The sequence below is a fragment of the Chaetodon trifascialis genome, chromosome 15, assembly GCF_039877785.1.
Source record: "Chaetodon trifascialis isolate fChaTrf1 chromosome 15, fChaTrf1.hap1, whole genome shotgun sequence".
Lineage (NCBI taxonomy): Eukaryota > Metazoa > Chordata > Actinopteri > Chaetodontiformes > Chaetodontidae > Chaetodon > Chaetodon trifascialis.
In genome coordinates, this window is record NC_092070.1 from 13561730 (window position 1) to 13588805 (window position 27076).

At 42.8% G+C, this 27076-nt stretch overlaps 5 protein-coding genes across 5 annotated transcripts; 3 read left to right on the top strand and 2 right to left on the bottom strand.

The window, feature by feature from the left end:
* The first annotated feature begins 381 nt into the window (after positions 1-381).
* On the top strand, positions 382-8010 carry nup85 (nucleoporin 85). The gene is made up of 19 exons (XM_070981963.1): positions 382-541; positions 1005-1095; positions 1200-1356; positions 1500-1570; positions 1660-1703; positions 1991-2060; positions 2216-2337; positions 2503-2637; positions 2960-3082; positions 3267-3398; positions 3498-3604; positions 3712-3795; positions 3911-3976; positions 4063-4214; positions 4339-4456; positions 4757-4857; positions 5909-6060; positions 6788-6889; positions 7810-8010. Exons 1-19 carry the CDS (start codon positions 509-511, stop codon positions 7906-7908), a joined length of 1959 nt encoding a protein of 652 aa, XP_070838064.1. The 5' UTR covers positions 382-508; the 3' UTR covers positions 7909-8010.
* Positions 8011-8053: 43 nt separating this feature from the next.
* On the bottom strand, positions 8054-15924 carry gga3b (golgi associated, gamma adaptin ear containing, ARF binding protein 3b). Its single transcript, XM_070981962.1, has 17 exons — positions 15686-15924; positions 15070-15154; positions 14915-14990; positions 14730-14828; positions 14510-14633; positions 14321-14424; positions 13711-13791; positions 13407-13544; positions 13016-13097; positions 12797-12922; positions 12435-12683; positions 11903-11985; positions 11674-11813; positions 11240-11526; positions 10937-11106; positions 10474-10584; positions 8054-9579 (listed from the first exon to the last, which is right to left on the bottom strand). The coding sequence occupies exons 1-17, from the start codon at positions 15723-15725 to the stop codon at positions 9469-9471; spliced, it is 2106 nt and encodes a 701-aa protein (XP_070838063.1). The 5' UTR covers positions 15726-15924; the 3' UTR covers positions 8054-9468.
* Positions 15925-15947: 23 nt separating this feature from the next.
* On the top strand, positions 15948-18292 carry mrps7 (mitochondrial ribosomal protein S7). The gene is made up of 5 exons (XM_070981967.1): positions 15948-16015; positions 16951-17142; positions 17250-17313; positions 17404-17571; positions 17670-18292. Exons 1-5 carry the CDS (start codon positions 15972-15974, stop codon positions 17889-17891), a joined length of 690 nt encoding a protein of 229 aa, XP_070838068.1. The 5' UTR covers positions 15948-15971; the 3' UTR covers positions 17892-18292.
* On the bottom strand, positions 18169-22752 carry mif4gdb (MIF4G domain containing b). The gene is made up of 6 exons (XM_070981968.1): positions 22635-22752; positions 21766-21881; positions 21474-21583; positions 21017-21172; positions 20467-20559; positions 18169-20225 (listed from the first exon to the last, which is right to left on the bottom strand). Exons 2-6 carry the CDS (start codon positions 21842-21844, stop codon positions 19998-20000), a joined length of 666 nt encoding a protein of 221 aa, XP_070838069.1. The 5' UTR covers positions 21845-21881; positions 22635-22752; the 3' UTR covers positions 18169-19997.
* Positions 22753-22893: 141 nt separating this feature from the next.
* Positions 22894-27032, top strand: slc25a19 (solute carrier family 25 member 19). The gene is made up of 7 exons (XM_070981003.1): positions 22894-23035; positions 23858-24019; positions 24189-24344; positions 24471-24641; positions 25733-25913; positions 26000-26130; positions 26211-27032. Exons 2-7 carry the CDS (start codon positions 23888-23890, stop codon positions 26421-26423), a joined length of 984 nt encoding a protein of 327 aa, XP_070837104.1. The 5' UTR covers positions 22894-23035; positions 23858-23887; the 3' UTR covers positions 26424-27032.
* The last annotated feature ends 44 nt before the right edge of the window (positions 27033-27076 follow it).

The window sequence follows — 27076 nt, forward strand, 5'->3', positions numbered from 1 at the left end:
TGTAATGATGAAGAACCACTATAGCTACATTAAAAGGAAAACTTTTACATTTAAAAAAGTGTATTTGCATAAGTCAAACCAAAACACTGATTCGTTACAGATTCCAGTGAAACTATTTGTATGTTTGGTTTGTACATGGATAACAGAAAAAAAAAAACTATTCCCATGTTTTGATAATTCAGTACTTCCGTTTTGTATGTGAACCTGGTTCGCAAGAGCTTTAGAGTTACTGATTAGCAGTATTAATGTACTTATTGATGATGTATTTTATAGTTATCTATCTGTATTTCGAAGTAAAACCAATACGAGCCAAACATAGTAGATGGAAAAACAGGCAAGAGGAAGGGCAGCCCTTTCGTGACGTCATAACACATGCGCCGCAAGGGCTACCGAATGAACCAGTGAGGCGCGTAAGCGGCACGGCACCTGTAGTTCATGGCGTGAGGTGTTTACAGCTGAATATTTAATCATTTCATATATATTATTGCCGTGATTACATTGTTCCCTGATGGAGGAGGTGGATGTTGAGCCGGCAATAACCGTAAGTAATTGCTGTAGCTTAGTTTTCTCTCTTTTCTCCCACTGAATAGTATTGCTAAAAAGCTAGCTAACTCTATCGCAGCAACGTAACTGGATGTCTCTTACTGTAGTTAAGTGAAATAAGTATTAAACACAGAAAGTCCCATAACGTTTGTCAGAAAAGTCAGACATATTAACGCTTAATTACGAAATCACGTAGCTACATCTTAAAGCGTGTCAAAGGCTTCAAAGTAGTAAGAACATATGTACAATACTAGAGGACTAGTTAGACTATATTCCAACTCTATCATTGGGTAATTAAACTAGTAGTCTACTTGCATCATGAGAAGGGCACAGGTACAGAGTACAGTTTAAGTTGATATTAAGTTGGAAATTGTGGTTATATTACAGAAAGCACAATTTAAGTAGACAGTTTATATCTTTGCATCACCTGTTTTACTGTAATTTCTCTTCTTTAAATGCAGAACATTCCTGCAGCCAGTGATGGGACACATTTGGGATTTGCATGGGGACCTGGTGATATCCTCGTGTATGAGACCCTTTACAAAGCATCAGGTATGTGTAGATATTGATACAAGCCCCCATCTAAGGTTTCACACTCTCTCGCCCTCGTTCTTGCCTAATGTCACTCTTTTCTTCTCCCTGTCCTGTGTTTTCAGGTGCTGCAGGATCAGGATGCTCTGTCATCCATGAGGTCAGGAAAGACGAGGACATATATTCCCCGATTTTACGCAAGCTCTTCAATGAGTCACATCTCATCTTTGTTGGCCTCCAGACAATTAGAGAAGACCTCCCCAGCAAGAATAAGAAACCCCAGTAAGGACACATGATGGACAGATCCTGTCTTCCTGTGCATGTCACTGTATTGCTTTTCAGTACCATATCCTTGTTGCAAAAGGTAGATGAAGCATCCACGTAAATGAGCACATATCATGATTTGTTTCCATCTTGCTCCTTAGATTTGTCAGCGTCAGTAAGAACTATAGATCTGTGATACGAGCCTGTATGGAGGAGCTTCAGCAAGTTGCAGGTGAGAATTTAGCAATAAAATGTTGATATTCTAGTCTTCAATGTGGTTACTCGTGCATCATCAAATTGAACTTTGACTCTTCTCTGCAGTTTCTACAAAAGTTGCAGAAATGGCTATGCAATATGGAAATCAGGTGTGTACTTCTACTGTATGTGTGTGCCACACCATGCAGGGACGTAGCATCCTTAAATGAAATGTATATAGGATGCCATCTGTGTATCTTTTTCTGAGTATGGCAAGGCAATAATTCACAATTCATCAAGTGAATTCACAAGTAATGCACAATTTGTAATAGTAAGACAATGAATGCTAAGCTGCTAAGGTAGAGGAATACACTTTAACTTTTGACTGAAATTCACTTTTGCATTATTTTGGTTCCATTGACATGGTCCTAACTTGGTCTCTGTTTTGGTGTGACAGGTGTCCATCCTGTTGGCCATAGAACTGATCTGGAATCTGTGTGAAGTGCTGTTCATTGATGCTGCTCCAGGTTAGAGTTTGACTTTGCTTGTAGTGAATCACCCTCTTTATTTTAGTGATACATTTTATAAGTTGACTTTGAGATTATGAAATGTGTGTGTGTGTGTGTGTGTGTGTGTGTGTGTGTGTGTGTGTGTGTGTGTGTGTGCATGCATGTGTCCTCAGCGGGTTCCCTGCTGCTCCACCTTCTGGACTGGGTAAGGTTACACAAGGCTGATGTGGATGAGAAGGCCAGAGAAGTGCTGCAAAGTGAGAGCCCTGCTGAGCACCATGACTATTGGGATGTGGTAGGTGCAACACACACACACACACACACACACACACACACACACACACACACACACACACACACACACACACACACACACCCTGATTTTGAGCAGAGATGCTCTCTTTGAGAAAACCACCTTACTGAAATCTACGTTACCACGTTTTACATGTGAACTGTGCAGGTGGTGAGTTATGTGCTGCAGGGCAGGCTGGAGGAAGCCCGACAGATGCTGGTGAAGCAGGCCACCCTGCAACCCGCTGCCAGGAACATGTACAAACTGATGGACACTCTGCTCAGCAAGATGCCCTTCTACAATGTAAGATCATCCTCCAGTGTGTTATCTCATTGTGTATCTTTAGTCGACCTTGGGAAGATGGTATTTGCATGTTATTTTATGTTCTCCATAGCCAGAATTAGTTCACACATGGTTTACTTGACTGATTAGTGCCGGATTATTACAGTCACTTTTACATACAAACACATATTGTTTAATGAACAGATCATCATGCAAACCTGCTATTTATGTTCATACAACACAGGGATGAGTTCTGCATAATGCAGACTTAGAGACCAAAGCTTATAAACCAACTAGTTGAGACTTCCACCTCTGAACTGTCTGTTCTGTGATGATCCTTCAGCCTGGTGGCACCCAGACGCTCACAGAGTTTGATGTGAAATGGAGACACTGGCATGAGGAGGTGGACCGCTGCCTGCAGGACAACTCTTTTGCTAGCAACAAACACCTGGAGCTCATCTGCAAGGTCAGTGACCTTTTCCCCCGAGCTGTTGTCCATCTACTTCTTACATGTATAGAATATGTAAAATGTTATCTTTTGTATATAGGGCTTATCTGGGTACATGGGCCTTTTCCTTTTTTTCTTTTGAAACTGTAAAAGATGCACCTAGCTAATGCTTTCACTGCACTGTCCTTTCACTTCTTTTTAGATCCTAGTTGGGGATGAAGACACTTTGCTGGAGCACAAGGAACTGCTGAGCACCTGGTACCACTTCTTGGTCACTAGACTGCTCTTCTGCCACCCCACAGTCAAACCCACTGAGTTACACTACTATGCACAGGTAAGCTAAACTACCTGCTGCTGCACCTCTCGGGATCATACTCACTGCTGCTACATTCCTGTTATTTACTGGGTGTGTATGTGTGTGTGTGCGCTACAGTCATGCATGACCATGTTTCTGGACCCGAGGAGTGTCCCAGAGCCCCTGGACAGCATCTTACTGGCTGCCTTTGAGTTTGACATCCATCAGGTCATCAAGGACTGCAGGTAACATGCATGATTACATCCATCTGTACATACACGTATACAGTACACGCAAGCCAGTACGTCTTTATGTCAGCAGCACTTTAACTCTTTTCCACGTGTCTCCTCAGCATTGCTCTCAACAACTGGTGGTTTGTGGCCCATTTGACAGATCTGTTGGATCACTGCAAGCTCCTCCAGTCTCACAATCTACAGTAAGGACTCTGTTTGGTGGCGTTTGTCCTTGCGTAAAACTTTTAATCTGGAGAGAACAAGATTGCACACTTGATTAACATATATCATGTCCCTCTCTGATGTGTGTGTGTTCAGTTTTGGCTCCAACTTGCGAGAGTTTCTCCTGTTAGAATATGCTTCTGGTCTCTTCACTCATCACAGGTATGTTATCTAACGCTCACTATGCTGATTATGCTTCTGATAAAGAAATTCTGTTAATGTCTTTCTTTGTGTGCGCTTGTGTGAAGTCTGTGGCAGTTGGCCGTGGACTACTTCGACCACTGCCCAGAGTTTGGCCGCGTCTACCTGGAGCTGCAGATTGAGCGTGTTCCTCTGGACACGGAGCGCAAAGCACTGAAGGTGCTCAGGATCTGTGAGCAGAGGCAAATGTCAGAGCAAGGTGACTCTTTCACTCTCAGTTCACCTCTTATTCTCTAGTCTTGCACAAACACAGACATTAATATAATCGCGTTTTCTTAAATGTAGTTGGGCCTGAAAGATTTTAATCTCTTGCCCTCTTCCAGTGCGGAGTATCTGTAAGATCATGGCTATGCGGGCCCTGAGAAACAACCGACTGGGCTCGGCGCTCTCCTGGAGCATCCGCGCCAAAGATGCTGCCTTTGCTACCCTCATTTCAGAAAGGTGACTTCCCTGAACAACACACTTTTATTGTTCGAGGTGTTTTGCAACACGGCCGATGGCTGCACTGAAAAAGGCCTTTTTAAACTTTTGCCAGATGAACACTGTTCTGTAGCACCGAACAAGGACACGCTCTTGTATCATCCTCAGACTTAGAAGTATCTGTGTGTGTGTGTGTGTGTGTGTGTGTGTGTGTGTGTGTGTGTGTGTGTGTGTGTGTGTGTGTGTGTGTGTGTGTGTGTGTGTGTGTGTGTGTGTGTGTGTGTGTGTGTGTGTGTGTGTGTGTGTGTGTGTGTGTGTCAGGTTCTTACAGGATTACTGCACCAGAGGGACCTTCTCTGATTTGGACCTTATAGACAACTTGGGTCCAGCAATGCTGTTGAGCGACAGACTCACTTTCCTTGGTATGAACAAACAACAACAACAACAACCACACACACACACACACACACACACACACACACACACACACACACACACACACACACACACACACACACACTGCAGTAATGATATCACTGCTAAACTTGTGACTCACCCCTCTCACAAGTTAAGTTCACACATTAAGTGAGAGAACATTGAGGCAGGGCACATCGTCTCCTGGACTTCTTCCCTTATCGTCTGTCTTAGGCTGTCACATGAGCCTCAGAGACATGAGTGCACACAGAGCTATAAATAAAGCTATGAACGGCTTAATGCAGCAGCATGTGACGCCGTGTTTTACTGGAAGAGTATCTACAAAGAGAGAAAGCATTTATAGATACAAGTACATGTAAAGAAATGGTCTTTCTGTGGGTTATGTCTGTTGTGAACTCTCTTAGTTGCATCCTGCAAGTGTGTTTGTGTGCCTGCTGACTGCTGAGTCCTCACTCCTCTTCATCGGCCTATAGGGGCTGCAAATGATCAACGAGCCCTTCAGTTTGGAATATTGTTTCCGCTTGGGCTGACGGAGCAAAAGGCATTTTTGGCTAGGCTAAAAACAAGGCTGACCTAGTCTGTTGCAGACCACATTTGACTCAATAACTGACATCCATAGAAAAGTCTGGTCTCATCTTGAATGGGAGCATTTGCAGATTAGTTCCATATCTGATATGTTATGATCCACTAAAGCTGGGCATGATATGAGATGAATAAGTCCTTGTTTTTGCTATCTTTGTTGCCATCTCGAGTGTAAGCCTGGCAGAGATCTGCCACTTATCTAGTTTAGAAATAGACACGTGTGTTTTATTAAGAAGTTAAGCAGTTCAGGATTTAGTGTTTGACATTTCATTGCTGAAAAAGGAGCATGCTCAAAGTTTTTGGTGGGTATCAGTGAAGTTTGGAGCACTGCAGGAGGAGTGAAGACAAGAACAGATAAGAAGTACAGATTAGTAAATATGTGACTAATTCATTTAGGTGAGAGGTAACATGGGCTCGTGTTACAGTCTGAACATCCTGATCTGTCGCCATCCGTAGGGAAGTACCGCGAGTTCCACAAGCTGTATGGAGAGAAGCGCTTCAGCGAGGCCGCTAAGCTGCTGCTCTCCCTCATGACGGCCAAGATCGCCCCCCGAAGCTTCTGGATGACTCTGCTGACCGACGCCCTGCCGCTGCTGGAGCAGAAAGAGGTCGGTCGCCACAGAGTGCTCACTACACTGGATTTCACTGTAATCACAAGATATTGGTTCAGTTCAAATAGAAGTAACAAAAGTAGTAATAATGCCAGTGACACTGATAACAAAACCAGTACCAATATATAAGTACAGTTTGCAGTACAAATATAGAAAGCTAAATAAATGGATACATATAAGGTAACTAAAAAAAGTAGAAATACAACAACTTAACACAATAATGATCACTGACCCGATCATGTTACAAACCCTGATTCATATTGGTCTTATAAGGTCTCAAGAAGTCTACATTTAACTTGTTGAAACCTGCAGGAACCATGTTGAAATGTGCAGGACAGACTTACGTCCACGTCAGGTTGTTGGTATAAACCAACAGTGGTTAATTTGGTCTCTCCAAGTACAACAGCATATGGTTTTAGTTTGATAAACATCTGTCTGATTTGTAGCAGATTGACCCATTTCTGTGTTTATTTGTGCTCATCATGTCTGGGAATTGTCTCACAGGCCCAGAGAACTTTGTGTCTGTGACTGGATGATAAACGTGTCCGATCAAGCATTTTCAGAGTCTCAAGACTAAATCTCACAGCGTTTTCTGCTGCATTCTTTTGCCAAAATGAATTTTCGAGTGAGAAAAAGCATGGACAAAAGTGGAACATATTTGATCTGTGGTGTTTGGTCTGTGGTGACTTTGTTTATTGATTTTTTTTTTTCTTTTGTTTTAAAGGTGATCTTCTCAGCAGACCAAACCCATGAGCTGATGTTCTGTTTGGAGGAGCTCACCTCCTCACTGAACACCACCGCTCCCAGCACAGACAGGCCCATGCAGGTACACATCTCCTCACACAGCCTTAATCCTGCCCAGGTGACTCTGTTGTTCTGATGCAGTTCATTGTTGTCTGAGAAACTAGCTTTTAGTTGAAGGTGCCAATTTTATTTTTTTTTTATTTTTTGAAACCAGTACAATTGTTGGTCTCAGCTGCTGTTGTCGTCACTACCAGTCTTCCTTCAATATTCACTATTCTAACACCGATAAAAACAATGTAATTCAGACACCAAATTTATTATTTACATTTGAAAAAGTTGTGGCCCCAAAACAGTAAGAATTAAATGATTAAAATCTCCATTTAGTCGACATTCCCACAGTGTTTCATGACAGGGGAGAGTACTGTTGAAACCATTTCCCCCCAAACTCTCTCTGATTTGGTGCATTTGAGCTCTTTCAATGGTGCATTCTTCAGGTCTTTCTTTGGGTAATATGTTCATCTGATACTCCAGCAGTGCTAACCCTCGACTAGTCTTCTGTTTCTATGTAGACGTTTTAAGTGTAGCTTTGCTAAAGCAACACGTCTATTAATTGCAGCTTGTTGGAGGCATTATTGTGCACTTGACACTGAAACAGGAACCTGTTCCTGAACTGAACTTCCAGTTTCGTTCACCAGTGACTGCATGATGCCTTATTTTCCCATTTAACTGTTGCTCAGAGGTATCTATGCCTTTGTCTTCCCTCTCAGTTGTGCAGTGTTTTGGTCTCCATGTACAAAACATTACTTTTTTCTGCAAACCCTTCATGCAAAATACCTATTTGCAAAGAGGTCTTTCTACAACCTAAAAGCTTAAAAGTTGTCCTCTCAGCCACCTGACTGTAGTAACAGCAGTGTGTTTCCTCTTCAGTTATAGTGCAAGGATCTGCCACAAGGTTACATACAATCCACCACACGCGTCATTTGAGTGTTTCTGTCATTTCAGGATGAAGACATCGAGCTGACCAAAGTGGAGCTCCTGAGACTCGCTCTGGCCAGGAATCTGGCCATGGCTATAGTCAAAGAGGGAACTGTGGAGGCATGAGTGGTGACTTTAAAAAGAACAGCTCTTTTTGCATTTTTGTACTGTACATATCTTTCAAATGATCAAAATGTGCTCTTTGGTAATAAAATACTTTTCACGATGTATATCGTTCAGCCGAGTTAAAAAAAACCTCAGTGTCAGACATCCACCGGAAGAAAAATTTATTTCATGCAGCAAACACATGGCACATCATACAGTATGTACAGACCTAACACTCCCAAAATGTACACATCACATGTTCACGTAACTTGCCATACAACAAACGATAGGTACATTACATACTATGTACATTACACACACGCTTCTATACATCCCACATGACAAGTTGAGGACTAAGGGAGGATCAGGTGGTCCGATGCATGAAAGTTTTACTCCCGCTGCTGCACACTGGAAACTTATTTGCCCGGTGACAGATTTCACCTTCAAGCTACCAAATTTAAATTCTAATTTTTCAGTTCACATTTTCTAGGCTCAGTGATGCACTGAAATACTAAAACAGAAAATAAAAAATGACAAAAATAGTCCCAATACTGACACTGGTAGAAGAGTCAACATCTTTAAATACAGAACAAAAACAAGGATACCCAGTGCTAAAACCACGACTGAAACGTTGACTGTCGGCAAAAATTTATTTTCAAAAGAACAAAACTAATATGAAATAAAACCAGTTGAACTCAAGTCAAAATGAAATACTTGTAATTAGAAATGACGCTATAAAGTGCAGCTGGTTGCCTTTACAACACAAAATTCAATATTGTTGGTCCACTAATGTAAAATAGGGCTAAATTAAGTTACTTAACCATCATGTAATAAATACAAGGACACTCAACTATCTTCCTGCAGCAATGACAATGTGACCGTACATTTCACTTATTTTCCAGTTTAACTCCATCCTAACACAGCTACTAGATCCCACTTTCTTATGTCTGGATGTATTCAAGTATATTTGCTGCGCGCTGAGCGAGCGCTCAGCCGGAGGAATGAATATAAGCACAACCGTCGTCTCTTAGGCTGTTAAAATAAAGAACCAGTGTGAAGGAGTTAGTGGCACCTAGTGGTGAGGTGGCACATTGCACCTGAATACACCTCACCTCACCCCTTTCCAAGCCTATAATGCCAACATACCTCTGAACATTATATTCCTTTTCTCCCCATAGATCCCCCTGAACCTTAAACACTGGTCCTTTACGAGGTTAATTTGTGATGCATCCCGTCAGTCTGAGGCTGAGCCCTAATGCATTGATTATTTACAGTACATTCAAAGCCGCTGTATTCATCTGGGGAAAATCCGTTAAAATATTTATCTCGATACCACCGGCCTGTAAACACCATGGCCGTCTCACTTGCCAGTGTATATCTTTAGTTTGTTAGCTATCTGCAGAAACATATACAAGCACTGTATAAATAAGTGTCTGCTGTTAGCGTCTCGCTGCCAAGAATAACAAAGGCCAAAACAAATGAACAACTGTAAGGAATGTGAAGCTGAAGGTAGCACGGCATACCCCCTCACGGAGTATGAACCAGTCTGTCCCTGCTGAGTGGTAGCAGGCCTGCACGCTGCTATAGATGACCCCAAGTCTCTTGTGGGGGGAACTGGTCGACCTCTCCGACCTCATTGCACAGACGGTCTCCGAGCGTGAAAGCCAGCTTGTAGCGCAGACGCACCTTCTCCTGTGAAGACACACAGACACAGATCTTTAGGCATCATCAGGTGTCACCAGCGATGGGATCGTGGGAGCTGCCTTCATTTTTAAACAACCTCCACTGCCAATGAAAAATTGTGCTCCATCATGTGTTTCCCCAGACATTATAGTAAGTAGAGGATGTGCTCAGGGTGAACTTGCTCACATCTGTGAAGAGAATGGGGCGCCAGTGGTGAACCTGCCAACTCTCGTCTTCTCTGGCGAATGCCAATCGAGCTGCACGGTGCTGGGCTGTGAACACAGGTCGCACTAGAGGACGCCAAGCCCTCATGCCACCCTCATGGAGACAGTTTGGTCAGAAAAATGCACACCAGTAGCCTGCTGGAGGTTATTTTGTAGGGCTCTGGCAGTGCTCCTCCTGTTCCTCCTCACACAAAGGAGCAGATACCAGTCCTGCTGCAGGGTTGATGCCCTTGTACGGCCCTGGCCAGCTCTGCTAATGGCCTGGTATCTCCTCCACTGTGCAGCCTGACTGGGCTGCAGGTACTGCCTCATGCTACCAGTAGTGACAAGGACACTAACAGAACTCTAGAAAACTACAGAATAATCAGTCAGGAAGGATAAGGAGAGAGGAACCGTCTGTGGCCACCACATGCAGAACCTTTCCCTTTGTGGGGGTTGGATTGCTTTTGCCTCTCTGTTGCACCTGTTGTCACTTTCATTTATACCAAAGCAGGTGTGACTGAGTCACAATCATTCCTGAATGGACAGAGTGATATCCCTGAAGTTTAACTGACTTGGTGTTCTACTGTGATGATTGTGTGTTCCCTTCATTTTGTTAACAGTGTAGTTCTCCTCATTTTCAGACATTTAATGCAGAAATGTTGCATTTTATGTCTGGTCGAGTTATTACGTCACCTACCTTTGTTGGATTGGCCAGCAACATGATCTGGGTAATGGAGGCTGGAGGTAGGATAGGGTTAAACGGTGCCAGTTCGGTTCCTGATGGAGGCTGCAGCTTCACCTTCATTGACTGGTGGAGGATGAAAGAAAGAGCCTTTATTGAAGGATAAATTCACTTTTTTTCCAATTCTATCTTTATGTTTCTGCCGACAGTGCTTGCTTACTGAGGGTGGCTGAGGGGCAGGAACACAAAATGTCAATTTTATATATATATATATAAACACACACTTAACTCTGAAAGGTGCCTGAACTCAAGAATGTATTTTTACACAGAACGAGGACTGTGGATTTTGCCATCATTTTAGATAAATTGGGAACAAAAAAGGCAGGAGAGGAGGTGCCAAGGAGTACTGAGACAACGACAGCATAGCAAATATAGGAGGATACGAAGCATTTGAATGGACTGGAGTAAATATGTGTACCTTGGGGACAGCAGCCTGCAGTACCACATTGTGAACAGGCAGGGGTGCTGTGTTGAGCATGGACACCACCATTACCAACACGTCAGGCCTGCCGGGGGGACAGTCAGACGCAAAGTTGAGGAGCATGCGAACACCGTCCTTATCGTAGGCCGTCACAGGCAACACTTTACCTGAGGACAGACGGGCAACAGCCAATCAGGAACAGGCAGACGTGCTATTCAAAGAGTCTATACCCAGATATGTGTTTTCTTATCATTTGTTTTAACCCATGATTCCTTGCTCCCCGCCCTCTCCTGTCCTTACTCGGTCTGATGGCCTCCAGAGGGACGTGCACATTGCTCAGGGAGATGTCTATGGCTCTGGCCGGGCTGCCCTGGAGAGGAGGGTGGCAGGGGGACAGAGAGCGGAACAGCGGGCTGCCCGGGGCTGAGCCCAGGCTCTGGGCCTTGGCATGGGACAGAGCAGGAGAGCCGGGCATTGTAGCCAGGAGAAGAGAGGGTGAGGAGGGACAGCCCTGCCCAGGTACAAGGGGAGGTGCTGCCACAGGTGTCCCAAAGCTGCTTCCTCTGGATGTCATCTGGCTGGACAAACTGAAAATAACACTTGATGGATCTCTATGGGACCTTAATGCACTTAATGATGGGTCAAGTAAGAGCATAATAAGAGCAATGGAAATATACTGGGTTTGCCATTATTCAAATTGATTTCCAGTTACAACAGCGTATATAACCATGTACCTCTTATGATCTGAAAAGCCAATCATGGCCAGCTCTTGCAGGTTCTGGAGACTGTGTGTGGCAGCAGCTGGTTCAGGTGGGGGCCCCACTGGACCTGAACAAGCTGCACTGCCAAACATATGCACACTTGAAGCTGGAGCCTGCAGAGGAGATGTGCAGACATTATTTACCCTGTCCCATGACAAACTGACCAACACGCTGTGGTTTGGTGAGAGCTGCTCATGAGTACCTGCAGGGAAGTCCACTGATTGGACAATTGGCTCAACTTGGGTTTTGATTGGCTGCTCAGAGAAGGGGCCGGGTCATTCAGTCCTGAAAGAAGGTAGAAACGGGAGAAAGTCTTTTGTCTCATGTGCTTCACTTGAAACATTTTTTACCCGTGATCCCAGCTTTTATTTCAGTACTCAGTAGAGCTCTTCCTGGTGGACGGCTAAAGATACGGCCATTAAATAAGATGCTACAACTACAGCTTTAAAGCTCACTAATCAACACATCATGTCTCATTTGTTCTTGTTTGTTTAATCCATACAAAAACTTCAATTCACTGTTTTGCAGGGGGTTATAATGCCAAACTACCTCCTAATAGGGAGCAGTTTCCAGAAAACCAGTGGAGACTCCATGCAGTTACTGGTCCGGACTGAACAAACAAGCTGTCACATGTTTTTTAGTGAGCTTTAAAGGTGCTGGTAGGAGGATTCTGTTTATATTTGCCAAAATGAAAGAACTGATCCTTTAACTCCACCTGGAGTCTTATGTCTTACCTAGAGACAGCAGCTCATCATCAAGGAGAGAGAGTGCATCGGAGGCCTTGTCGAGGGGGGGGTGACTCGGGCTGCTGCTCTGACTACCATGGGAGCCGGCCAGGCGTTTGGGAGGAGGAGGCAGGATAGGGATGGAGGAAGCCAAGGGATTGCTGGAGACTGGATTTGAGGACAGGGAGGGATGGGCGGCAGGTTGAGGGGGGCTGGGAGTGTCAAGGCCGGCGAGGTCGATCAGTGTATCTGTGGTCTCTGTTGAGTGACAAAGAGAGGAAGATTGAACACAGCAGAGGAATTAATGGCTGGACCATAAAGCAACCACGTAAAATGAACAACCATGCGGATAGTTAGAAAATGGCTCTCACCACTCTCACTGTGACCATCTGTAGATCGAGGCTCTTCACTGTCACCATTGATGGGCTGCCCCTCAACTATCTTCTTATAGGAGTTGATGACCCTGGAGAGGTCATCACTGGCCTGCAGGATGTCACCTGAGGAGTCACAGGTCAAAGGTCCTCACAGATTATGTGCAAAGAAATTATCCAAATGTGTTTTCAGATAAAGGAAACAGCAAACTAACAAACCTAAACTGGTGTCATTGTCCTCTGTCTCTGTGGCCATTTTGAAAGCAGCACGCCTCAGCTTGTCACACCGCTCATAGAGTTCCTGAGAGGAAATACAAAGGAGGCTCTGTACAGTTCAAATACAGCTTTGACACCAGCTGGTGTGTACTGGTGTTGTTTCAATTCCAGTGCTTACTGAAAGGTCCAATGTGTAGGAATTATGAGGATCTATCAGCAGAATAATAGGTATATTTTCATGAGTGTAAAAGCACCTGAAAATATGAACCGCTGTGTTTTCGTTACCTTAGTTTGAGCCCTTTATATCACAGAGTGAAGGAAATAAAAACACAATTCTTATTTGAAAGTGGCTACACACTTTAGAGAGAGGGAGAGAGTGTGTGTGGACACACACCTTAATGATCTCCTTGTCTGAGTCAGTGGAGCTGTCTTTATTGTAGTGGGACAGCATCTCCGTCAGCAACTTGACGTTGATGTTCACCTCCTCCAGGGTGTGTATACGCTTTGTTACCTTGTGCACTCGAGCCTCGTCCTGACAAAAACAACAAGACACAAAGAATACTACACTTAGAAATGGCAGTATCATACGAAGAGGGCTAAAGTAATATCACCCTGACAGAAACTCAAGAGCAAGAGCAGCTTGGTGGTATATCTGAAATGAATGTGATGAATAAATATTCAGTTCTGACATCTCTTACCTCTTTCACCATGTTTTTGATTAATCTGTTGGCTTCCTGGAGGTCCTCTGGATTTTTACTCCGGAGAAGCTCAGCAAGCAGCTAAACATAAACGCACACACACACACACACACACACACACACACACACACACACACACACGTTGTGTTTCCTTATTTCAGTACATTACACTAATTTCCCGGAGACACACCCTAACCTTAAACTAAGTCTTCTCCAAGCAGCAACCTCTGGCACTGACGAGTGAAGCCACCGCGAAAGTGTCAAAACTGCAGTTCCTCAAATGGCCACTTGAGGCTGGCTCCAAAAGCGAGTCAATCCCCATAGACCCCCATATTAAAAAAATACACAAATTTACAGCAAAAATAAACATGTTTGATCTCCATGGCCAATGTTCATATAACTCATTTGTAAAAAAAATATATTAAGGCTTGAAGTTGTGCATAATTATGGACATGGCTGCTTTGAGTGACAGCTAATCGCTAGGTTTCAGCAACCAGGCTTCATTCTGCACACTTCAGCTCCACCCCTGCTCCACCTCTTTGCCCATTATTATTATACAGCACGGAAAACAGCATTACTCTACAGATACTGTCTTCCTTCGATCGCTCACCTTGCCCATGTCCTCGTTGTCAAACACCGGATGTTTAGGTCGTGTCGGAGGAGAAGGAATCAGAGTCCTGTCCAGCGGTAACTCCGGGTCACGTGTCACAAGGCCTGGTGAAGAGAGGGAGGACTGGACTGATAAGACACCTTTATGACATGCATTTTCACGTGCATTATGCTAATTGTCTCAACACACCCTGTCTTCTCAGCGTCTGGTAGGCTTCGCTGATCTTGGCCTCATTTGGAAAAGCCACTGTCCAGCTGTACAGCATCTCCACAATCTTCATCTTCACCTTCTCAGGTGCACTGTCACCCATGTACTAAACACAGGGGTTGATTAAAGAGAGGCTGGATAGCAGGGCATACAGTCAGCACACCTGTGATTTGCATGAAATATAAATTTGTAATCTGCTCACCTTTGGAGACACCACTTTAATCAGCTCATTCAAGAATCTGTATTTTCCGACTTCATTATGAAACCTTCTCCCGCAGTTCTTCATACATGCCTCCAATACCTGCACACAAAACCATTGAGGTTAAGCGTCAGCTTCAGCGGTGGAGAAAAGGCTGCTTGTTGACATTTAGGTGAAGCATTTCTTACTGTCAGAGCCTGAAGGGCTTCCCATTCTTGTGGAGAGTGGATTTTGTGGACAAGCAGAGGTACAGCTATTTGAGGGCTGCAAGAATAAATTCCAGATGAGAAACCTTTTTCTGAGGTGACTGACAAAATGGTCCGCAAATATCTCACAGACATACCCTTCCAGTTCCTTGTTGATCTGATCACAGAAGCCTATGATGTACTCCCAGTCCTCCTGTCTGTTTGTTGGATGAGTGGCTTTATCTGTTGGAGAGAGACATTAACTGTCTGAAGAGCATTATGCTGTGCGACATACATCTGAATACACATTACATCATACTCTGAATATGGCTCCCTCCTTGTCTTGTGACCAACATCACAATGCAGTATTTGTTTAAATCCTTCCACTTTGTAATTACTGATGTAGTGCTCATTGTGCTGACAGTGCTGCCCATTCATCATTCACACGAAGCTGCTTTCTGTCCAACAGCTGCAAGTATGAAGCTGTACTGAGGGATACCCATCTGTCAAGCTTCAATAATCACTGCACACACTGAGCTGTCACAGGTAAATGTGACCCAGACAGTGTTTATTAAAGCTCTCCACCCAACCTGCTAATGATGCAGATAGCAGACTGTCAAGCAGGACCCTCTACTAGCAGTGAATCAGGCGGAAAGCGGCTCTCAGCGCGCTGACAGCTTCTGTACTCACGGATTTACTGCCCTGTCACCCGGAGCAATATGTCGAGCTAATTATCTATATTATTTAATTCATAAAACGGGATTAATCACTCACTAAGCCAAGATTCAAGCGACTCCCCTTCCTGGTACGCCATAGCACTAAAAACATCGCGTGATGTCACCAGCGTGTGCGCGAGAGTCCAACATTATTGTTCGGAATTATTGCGAAAAAACAAAACACAGCATCAGCCACTGTAAAAATAAATAAATAAACAAAAAACACATTTTCCCTTGGTGTTGAAATTAAAATCTGGCGAATGAAACGCTGGCTTTTAACTCTTCTCGAAGGCATGTGCAGGACATACTAATCTGGGGTCCTAACCGACATTCACATTTTCAAGATGGCGGCCTCCATCACAGGATTATTAAAACCTTGGACACCAAGGTAATTGTCATTTTTTTCAAAGACACAAACAATAACAGGTGGTGTTAGCTGTCTAGTTATTGTTTCCGTGCTATAAGTGCATGTTTCCTGCAAGTCAGAATGAAAACGCTAATGGAAATTGGTTGGTTGCATAGCGAACTAGCTCTTATGCTAAATATCAGCCCCCAAAGATTAGCCAACACAAATGTATAGCGAGGACGCAATAAACACGTTCTTCATTATTAATCCGCTAATGTTTTTAATGTCGATTTTTTTTTTTAACCTGACAATAGATAATTTTCTCTGTAAGGTGTCAAAAATAATGACATTCCCATCTCACGTTGACAGAGCGGAGTCATGTCTTCAACAGGGCTGCCGCTAAAGATTATTATTTTTCTATTGTGGATTGTTATTTTTTTTCGTTTAATTAACTACATCTACAAAACATCACATTAACAATGTTGGAAATGTTAGAGGAACAGTCCAAAATCCAAACTTATTCTATTCATAATGATAGAAAACTGGGAAAAGCAGCAAGAGACCAAAGATTTGTTGGCAATTAATTTTCTTTTGACCGACAAGTTATTTCAGCAAAAACATCAGAACTGATAATACAGTTAAATATGTAAAAGAATTTTGATCAATTAGATCAAATTATTCAGTTAATCTCCTGAAGGTTTTTTTTCCTTTAACTAATCATTTGGTGTCTGAGTCCAACTTGTAGTCTTAAAATTGTCTGTTGTGTCCAGCCAACAGCCAAAACGTCAAGGAAACTGAATTTACTATGAAAGCAAAACAAAACAGCAAATGACCAAATTTGACCATTCACAGCCAGTGAATCATTGGCACTTTGTGATTGTTGCTGATTTATTAATCAGGTCATCATTTTAGCTCTCATTCACACAAGTGCCAGGTTTTAAACACACATAAAAACTCTTCTGTATCCTTTTTTGCAGAGTGTTCCTGGTTAGGTGGAGCAGATACAACCCTTACTACCTGGAGCCAGAGGTCAGGAAGGAGACCTACAGCAAACCAGAGACAGAGCTGAGCGCTGAGGAGAAGGAGCAGCGGCAGCTCAAAGCAGTCAGACCCATCAAAGCAGCAGCCAGTGGAGTCACCAGCTCGGTTTTTGACGACCCAGTCATCAGGTAGAACAAACGCATCCCAGCTCACTGCAGGATGGTGTAACATGTTTAGTCAAAGCTATGCATCTGAGAGCTCATGTGAGGTGATCATTTCTATTTTCACTTTTCAGTAAATTTGTCAACATGATGATGAAACACGGAAACAAGGTTTTGGCCCGAGAGATCCTCACAGAGGTGAGAAAGTGAACACTGCTCATAATCTCTGGAGATTTGCTGTTGGTCTAACATTAAGGGACTGACCACAAATTGTCTTTCTGCTTCCAGACCCTGGAGGACATAAAGAGGAAACAAGTGGAGAAATACCACAAAGCTCCAGAAGGGAAGAAGGAGGAGATTGAGTGTAACCCCTATGCCATTTTTCACCAGGCTATGGAAAACTGTAAGCCTGTTGTTGGGCTGGCCACCATACAGAAGGGAGGAAAGAACTACCAGGTCAGTGATGAGGCAGATCAGTGCTCCTTTGTTGTTGATCTTGTGCCACCAAAGAATAAACATAAAGTCTAAATATGTTCTGTTTGATTCCAACCCAGGTGCCCATCCCTCTTTCGGACAACCGACGCCGCTTCCTCGCCATGAAATGGATGATCACAGAATGCAGGGTCAACAAACACAGACGCACGCACATGTATGAAAAACTTTCCCAGGAACTGTTGGCAGCCTCTATGAAGGAGGGCAACGTTATCAAGAAGAAGTATGAGCTGCACAAGATGGCCGAATCCAACAGAGCCTATGCTCACTACCGTTGGTGGTAGAGAGAAACTCTCCGGACTGAAATGCTGCCATTTCAAATGTCTCTTCAGACTGACAGACATTGTGTTGGCTACAACACGTCACGGAAGATTCAGTGACGCGTTTTGTTGCTCAAAGCGCTATTGGAAATCGTGAACACCATGAAAATCCTGTGGTGGAAGGACTGTGCTGTAAAACGTGCTGTAGGAAGGTAACATGGATTACTTGCATTCTGTACAATAAACAGCCGCGCTCAGCTGGATTGTTAATTCACACCCAATAAACACATAAAACTGGATTCATGAAAAACGTCCAAGATTTATTAGAACAAATAAGTTTGCATTAAATGTGCAACCCAACCGTGAAAAAATGGAATTGAGTAATGTAAAAAAGTTGCAACAGTGTAATAAAATATATAAACATATATTACAGTCAGTACTGTGCGCCTCAGCGCCTCGTTTCTACAACGTTCCATCCTGGTTATTCCAAACTGAACTAGGATCAGTTGGTCTGAATGTGGTTACAAACATTTAAGCTTATACACAAAACACCAAACACAACTAGAAAAAACAATTCGAGGAGACATAACGTCTTAATTCCTGACCATGGCTGGGCTTTTCATTAAATTCTTTTTATTTCTACCTAACAGCCGTCTGGAGGGGAACAGAAACAGTGCGGATTTCATACAGTTGGAACTCCTGTCTTCAATAATGATGTGTTGATGATTGGCAAGCATCCAATTAGCTCGCTATCCGGTTTAATTTACAACATTCCACTTTCTATTTCTACCTACGTTTCAGAAGAGCTATGGCATCCTTTGGCGGAGTTTCACACAAAGTATTGTGTGAAACTCAAACAAAAAGGAATTGTCTACTAATTCATGGCTATATACTGGAGAAAACATGCCTCCTATTGCCATTGTCAGCTACACAGAGTGTGCTGCTCGCCCCATCGTTACAAGCTGCAGCATTAAAATGATGTACAAATGAATGGATCAATAAATGCAATCCAATATTATAATCTGAATGATTCTGAAATGGGTCATTCTGCAGAATATGCACTTTTATATTCAGTACTTTAAGTAGCTTTGGAGGCTTATACTTTTATACTTTTACTCAAGTAAAGATTTGAACGCAGGCCTTTTACGAAGTGGTATTACTACTTTTATTTAGGTAAGTGATAGGTGTACTTTTTCCACCATTGTCCTCCAGCACTTCAACTACAGATTCAGAGCTTTGGCTTTGTCAAGTGTCCCGTATTGGATGATGCTGTTCTTGTTATATTGGCACGACTTGAGTAACAAACAATCAATCCAACATTTATCAACTATCTGACTGATTTATCTGTAGAAACAGTTTAAATATGAACTGTGACCAATTTCTTTATAAGTGGAGCTGTAAAAAAAAGAAAAGAAAAAAAGGATCCCTGAATTAAGACACAATGCTTTATCTGGCCACAGAAGACGAAATGTAACAAATCAGTAATACAGGAATCTTACAGGACAAAGGGTTAGGCAAAAAACTCCTCTGAACTGCATTTCAAACCTTTTGTAAAGTTTAAATTCTACTGCAAAATAACTAAATAAGTAAAATATTGATTTTCAGTTCAATTAAAATGTTGGTCACACAACAATAAAAAGTAAAGCAAAGACCAAATCAGCTTGCACCTGACTGGAATGTCTGTTCCAAGCCCTTTGGTTCTGGTAAAAAATAAGTTGGACTTTGAAATGTTTTCTCAAAACAGGAATGCCTGCAAGATTAAAAAAAAACAACAACAAGAAAATAAAAAATCTATTCAGCTTCTTGAGTTGTAACCAGACCTTAAACAAAGTCTACCTGAATGCGGCTAAACCTCGTTAACTTCACTTCAACTCCTTGTGAACTATTGCACGTTCCACATCCACGGCACCATGTCTCAGTAATATTATCAAACGCGAGGAACAGTCCAGCAAAATGAAAGTCTTTTTACAGTTTATGAACCGCACTCTTCACAAAACCCTCTACTGATTTCCTGCAGGATGTCGCTGGTTTTATAATCAGTGGTGACTAAGGAGAGGTATTCAAGGTGCTTGAAGGTTGGCGAACGCACCTGCAAAACAGCTGTTCAGCACCCTTGTCCTTGCAACAACCCTAGTCAGCAATTTCACTGTAGTAGTACTTGTGGGCAGTACTGCTGAGCAGCCAGCCACCGGCCCTGAACTCCAGGATTTCCAGCAGCAGCAGACGGGCCATGGATGAAAGGCCCTCCTGGAGCAGGAAGCCATCGCGCAGCAGGAAGAACAGCTCGTCCATCCGTTGGCTATTCACCTTCTCCAGCTGCTCTCCGATGCGATGCAGCTGCAGCACCAGGCAGTCCACCTGCACAGGGAGGTGGAGGACATGTCAGTAACTTGTAGAAAACTAAAAACACCCTCGTGAAACACAAACTCTGCTTTAAGTGTATTTTAACTTGAAATTTGAATATTCGGCAGTATAGTTTACAATTACCAACTTAAAGAGTACAACAATATACACAAAGAATATTAATGTATTCTTCTGTATGACGTGGTTTACCCAATAAGCATCTAACAAACAAAAGACGATTATAATTCTTTCTCACCTCCTCCTCATTCATAAGAGCATCTGGTTGGGCCAGCCTCATCAGACAGTCAAACACAGGATGGACCAGGGCCACCATCGGCATATTGTTCACCTAAATGTAAAGACATACGTAGTATTTACTAGGGCTGTGCAATATGATGATTTATGTTTTTTGTCACAAATCACGCTCTTTAAAGCATTTCTTGTCGTCATCTGGATGCCGCTTTGCATTCTTCTGCACCACATGGATCCAGGCAGGAAATATGCATGAAAGCAAAACAAACAAACTTGGAGGAGAGTGAACATGATAGAATGGGGTAATTTCAAATAATAGCGGGACTCCTACTGGGGGGGTGTACTATGAAGCAAGTTCAACATAGCCAGACTTTCTTTGTGTGAGCTGGCTCGACAAAACCTAAAGCCCCAGTCAGAGATGATGGGTATCACAACAGTGGTAAACTTTCTTGGTTTTCTTCATCAGGCTCTGTGCTGCTCTGTATTCACGATGAAGACATTATGATAACACGATGAAGTTTGACATATCTGAAGGTGAAACAAGACTAGCTTACTTTGAGGTAATCAAAGATGTTGCAGATGAACGTGACATAGCACACCCACTCCTGCAGCGAACGCCCCCTCGTCTCCTCGCGGTCCTTGAACTCCTGCTGGAGCCGGTTCAACAAGTTCCTCCTGAACACATTGCCATTGCTCTGCTTGGCTTCAGCCTGCATGATGTCACCAAGAGAGGCCAAAGAGAAGGTATAGTATGAACAAAAAGTCAGGAAACAGTGGTGTAGTTAAGCTTGCTTAGGAGCCTCCTGTTGCTCAGGTGTAAACTACCAGTTAGGCATTAATAAGGTAAGAGGATTAACAATTTGGTTAAAGAGACTCAATCAGATGTTTTAATCCTGCTCTGGTTTCTTTAATCCCTCTGCCTCTGTGGTGCTCAGTGTCTTGATCAAACAAACATGGCCAACAACTACTGTGAAATGGTGATGAACAGTCAGCTCATCAAACAGCACAGACCTGCACAATGGTGTAGCAGATGCGTCCGGCCTCTTTGCTGAACACGTGGTCCTTTAAAGACTGATCCATGATGATATTGGATACCTTCTCCAGGTTGACTGAACTTGGGTCTGAAAGAAACAAAAAGATGCATTTACATTAAGATTGAAAAATATCATTACCACAGTGAATATTGAGTGGTCGATTATTTTTCAGCAACAGGTCTATGCAGGTAGATTTCAGAAAATATTTGAAATGTTTGCAGCATTGACATAATGCTGAAATTCCTACAAATCAGTAATAATAAGAGGACCTTTCAAGGCTGTTTTCAGCAACATCTGGGTGTCCAGGTCAAACGACTGGATCCTGTAGTCCTCAGTAGAGTTTTCCATGATGGATGACAGCAAAATACACCTGAGAGCTGTCACACTGTGAAAACCAGACAAGACTTTTTACTGCATTATAGGGTGGGAAAAGTATGAAAGGTGGTTTAAAATAAATGCAAGCTTTTCACAAACAGACTGGGGTTCTGCTTCAAGCCTGGACACTAAATACATTACAGACAGAGAGGACACAATGATTTGTGTGACAACAATAACTGCAAAATCCTGTGCTGTCATCAAACTGGCTGCTCCCCACAGCTCATTCACTGGGGGATCGGAGGGATTACTCAGGTCAACCAAAAGGTCACCTGATACCCCAAATCAACAGATTTATCGCACAACACAAGAACGAAGTAGTCGTTTCATCAGTGAGGTATTAATGCCAAAATATTAGCCGCTTTCCCGCTACAAGTAACTTACACCAATCGTTACATGTAACGAAAGAGTTGACGTTAGCTAACGCGACATGTAACGTTAGCTAAACGGCAATTTGAGTAACGTTATTTCACTGGGTTAACGACAGCTAATGTAACTTAGCGTTAACACAGTTTCGTTGTTTTGTTATCAACACGCTAACAGCTAATATTAGCACAAACAGTGAAACAGTGAATTTGCTAACTACAGAAATAACCGAAACCGCTGAACGTTAGCGTTAACGTTAAGACGACTTAGCGTTAAGTTGTAAACCTCACGCTAACTCACCTACATTTACGTTACAACCGCTCGCAAAAGGAAGAAACTGGTTAACATTAACTGCATATCGAGTTGGTAGAAAAAACAGATGAACTCACTTACTTACATTTCGAAAATTATGTGCGAAATTGTACTTAAAATTTACGCCAATTCTTTATATCAAAGCCGGTCATACCACTTGGGTAGATATATGCAAACGTTACTCGACACAGCCTCTCAGAGCTGAAGAGTCACGGCAAAATAAGCACCCGCCCCTCTCTACGGCGACGAAAAAACACGAGGGAATCGCTGGTTCACGTGGTGGTTGTGTTACGTCCATCAGTGATACATCTTGCTGTGATACTTCTGCTTTGAAAGGTGGAGTCATTTACGTCAGCTAACCCGGAAGCAATATCAGCAAATTTTAGCGTGCCATGGACACTTATTCGTGTCCCGTTAGTGTCGGATTGTCCGCGCCAAGAATACATACTGTAGCTGTAGTTTTTATGAGGGACTTACTGTTGTAAGGTAAGTGTTTTTCTATCTGTCACCACTGTAGCCGCGTGCTTCGGTGCAAAGGAGACAGCTGTGTTCTTAGCTTACCGTAGGCAGTCCCAAGGTCCCACTGCATGTCCTCTACATGCTGTGACTATTACCTTCTGTGATCCTCAGCGTGTTCCATGCCTATTGTTAGTATTTATACTGTATATATGACGGGCTTTTGTCTTGCTGTTGAGAATCTGACAGTATTTTAGGTTTAACAGCATTATGTAAGATCTCCATGGAGGCAGATGTGCCACAAACGCCTGAAGGAATTAATTATTTTTATTGTGTCATGGAAACAACTACTGGTCTTACAAGACACCGCAAATGAACACAAACCAGATCCTGCTTGTTGAAACAAAAAGTGAAAATAAAATAATAATAATAATAATAATAATAAATAAGAAAATTTCGAATTTTTATTTAGCAGATTGAGATTTCACATAGAAAACACGAGTGTATAAAATATGATGCAGTTCAAAATCTCAAAATCGCTTTACCTTGACATTTAAATGCTACTGACAATTTAATGCATTTATAATATTAATCCGATAGATGTATATTTAACATTATTGTATGTCTGCTTTTGCTTAAGTGTAGGATCTGATCCCACCACTGCTATATAACACGAAAGAAATCAGAATAAATATTAAGTAAATATCATGTGAGTGTTTCAGGGTTATGGTGAGCCACTTCATGGGAAAATCATTAATCATCATAGTATGTAGTATAACAGAAAATAATCACACAACTCTTTTACTGAGCTAACATTATGAAACACAAATTATTGATGGTTTCTGTCTGCAGCATTAACAGTAATATTGAGGCTGTGGAGACATGGTGGGCTATGACCCCAACAATGAGGATGCGACCCCCACTCCAGAAGAGGCGGCCCTGGCTGGGTCAGCTGCTGGGATGGTCACCCGAGCCCTCATCAGCCCCTTTGACGTGCTTAAAATAAGATTTCAGGTGATGATGTGTCTGTGAATCGAATCCTTTTAAAAGAATCATTTTTCAATATTTTCACATTTCAAGCTGTTAAATATAACTTCTGATATTTGAACAGGATATTAAAGTGTAAACTTGTGCTGTAGAAGTTAAATGTGCTGTTAATGCTGTTTGTATTCTTTACCCACAGCTGCAGATTGAGCCTGTGTCTTCACAGAGGCCGGAGGGGAAGTACCGCGGGTTGTTTCAGGCGTCCCGCTGCATTCATTCAGAGGAGGGACTCTCTGCTTTCTGGAAGGGCCACATCCCCGCACAGCTCCTCTCCATCTGCTTTGGGGCTGTCCAGGTAGAGCCTGTAAACTGTAAACTACATGCACACACAAACAAGGAAACCTCTTAAAACTATCTGACCGTAATGAACCCATTACCTGTATTTACAGGAGTTGCTTACTTGTGCATGTGTGCTTTGCAGTTTACCAGCTTTGAGTTTCTGACTGAGGTGGTCCACAAGACGACGCCATATGACAGCCAGACAGCAGGAGTTCACTTTGTATGTGGCGGTTTGGCTGCCTGCTCTGCTACAGTGGTCTGCCAGCCTCTGGACACGCTGCGGACACGCTTTGCCGCTCAGGGAGAACCCAAGGTAGCACTCGCCGCTGCTCCACTGCTGGAGCTGTCAGAAAGTTTCTGCTAGCAGACAAAATTCCTCAACTCAACTCGCAGTCATAGTTCTTCTAGTTTTTTCTTTGATTGATTTGATGAGTTGATTTTATTGAGAAAACTGTCCCGCGTTCAGACAGAAACCAAGCCATAGAGCTGAAAAGTGAAGCCAATGTGTACCGTAAACCTGCATTCTTTCGAATGGCCAGCAGGAGGCTAATTGTATGTAAGCTTATGAGAAAATAACCCCATTTCTCGATGCATTTACTACAGTTTCCTGATGAGTTTATGTTCTAAGTCACCAGTTTCAGGTCTTCTTCAATAAAGCATAATGTTCATTCTTTAAGTTGCAGTCCCATTTGGACTAAAAAAGATGGTAAAGCAGGGTATACTCAAGGGTGTGGCTACCTTTTCATTGACAAGTCGCTACCACCACCTCAAAAGGTATTCCACAAACCAATGAGGGCCATCATGGTCACTTTATTTTTTACAGTTTCTTTCTGTAATGATGCAAATTTGATTAAACTTCATACTCCTACAGCGTATCTGATGGTCTTGAAAATTCTTAAAAGCTGCGAATTCAGTTTCCTCAAAAAAAGGCCTTAGAAAGTCTTTTAAGCCTTAATTTTCATTCACAAAAGTCAAATATTTTCTCTTGCCTGTTTAGTGAATAATAATTTGTATGTGACTGTGGCTGCCTGGAGACGTTACGCACCTATAAACTAAAATTAGGACTGCTGTGACAGTGGATGGTGAACACAGGAGGCTGTTCAGTCCCTTTTTTTGAGTTAGAGTTTTAGTCAGCACCATCAGACCTGTAGCAAACACTGTCACAACAGCAGCTGGGAAGCTCACGGACTCATAATGAGCAAGTGCTAGAACTTAACTGAACATCCATAAGTCATGTTTAATTGCTGCATCCATCTGTTTTCTGCTGCTTATCTGGGTCCAGGTCTTGTTAATTCAGTTATGAAACTATTGCTATTTACTGCTGGGAAGTACTGAAAAAAAAGACATATAATTAGCTTTGTCCGGTATTTAACTTCCTGTGTTATGCTTCATCTGTCCTCTCAGGTGTACAGCAACCTGCGACATGCTGTGTCAACGATGTTCCGCTCAGAGGGAGTTCTGACATTTTACCGCGGCCTGTCTCCGACACTGATGGCAGTGTTTCCTTACGCTGGGCTGCAGTTCTTTTCCTACAATGTCTTTAAAAATCTGTTGGCTCCACCACCCAAAACTGGAAACTCAGGAGGTCAGAGGAGGTCAAACTCATCGTCCTGCCCGTGGCGTTTATTTCGCACACATGTGAAGTGTTCACTTTTTATGTCCCCCTTCAAGGAAACCTGAGAAGCCTGATCTGTGGCAGTGGAGCTGGAATGATCAGCAAAGCAATCACATACCCCTTTGACCTCTTCAAGAAGAGACTGCAGGTGGGGGGCTTTGAGGCGGCTAGAGTCCACTTTGGACAGGTAAGCTCCTCCGCGTCGTGTTTCACATGTTCGGAGCTCATATTTTGGGTGTTTAAGCATCATCTGTTTCTCTCGTGCAGGTGCGGAGCTACAGAGGCCTGGTGGACTGCATGATTCAAATAGCCAAAGAGGAGGGCATCCGAGGCTTCTTCAAAGGCCTCTCGCCCAGCCTTGTGAAGGCTGCCTTGTCAACAGGCTTCACGTTTTTTTGGTACGAATTTTTCCTCAATGCCATGCGAAACCCCCAGAGGAGACGGACAACAAACAGCCTCACCAAAGACTTAGAGAGATGATGAAGGGAAAAAAAAAGGAATGATGGCGCAATCATGCACATGGGAAATGGACTCATTCCTTGTTCTCTGCTAGCACTTAACACATTTATCAACAGAGTCGATGTTCTGTGGCGGTTTCTGTGGTGTTTACATGTAAGGATGGAAACGTAACCTCATTTTATTTGTCCTTGAGCTGTCGTTGCACCTTGTGTTGTACAAGCATTGAATTTTTAAAATGAATTTCATGTTTTAGGCTGAATTTCTAGATGCTTTTAATGTTCATGTTACAACATTTTATGTTAAAAACTGAACTTGCACATCGTAACCTCCGACTTTCTTTATCGACTCATAACCTTGCCATCGTTGACTCGCATTTCATTAAATTAAATTGGAAGAGGAATATTCAGGAAAATGTGCTTTGTGGTTGTACTGTGTGAACATGTAAGTGTAATATTTATTACATTATGTATTGTGGTGGGCAGAACAGCTTCCTGTTGACTATAGGCCAAATGAATTAAGAGTTTAGTGGGTTTGTCCCGCTAAGTGAAACTCTTAAAAGTGCCTACGTGTCTGTCCAACTGTAACTGTCAGGTCATTATTTTTAAAATAAAAGTTTTTCTAAAGACTGACTTCTGCATGGTGCTTTGACAAGAGGACACATGAATGTCTGAGAA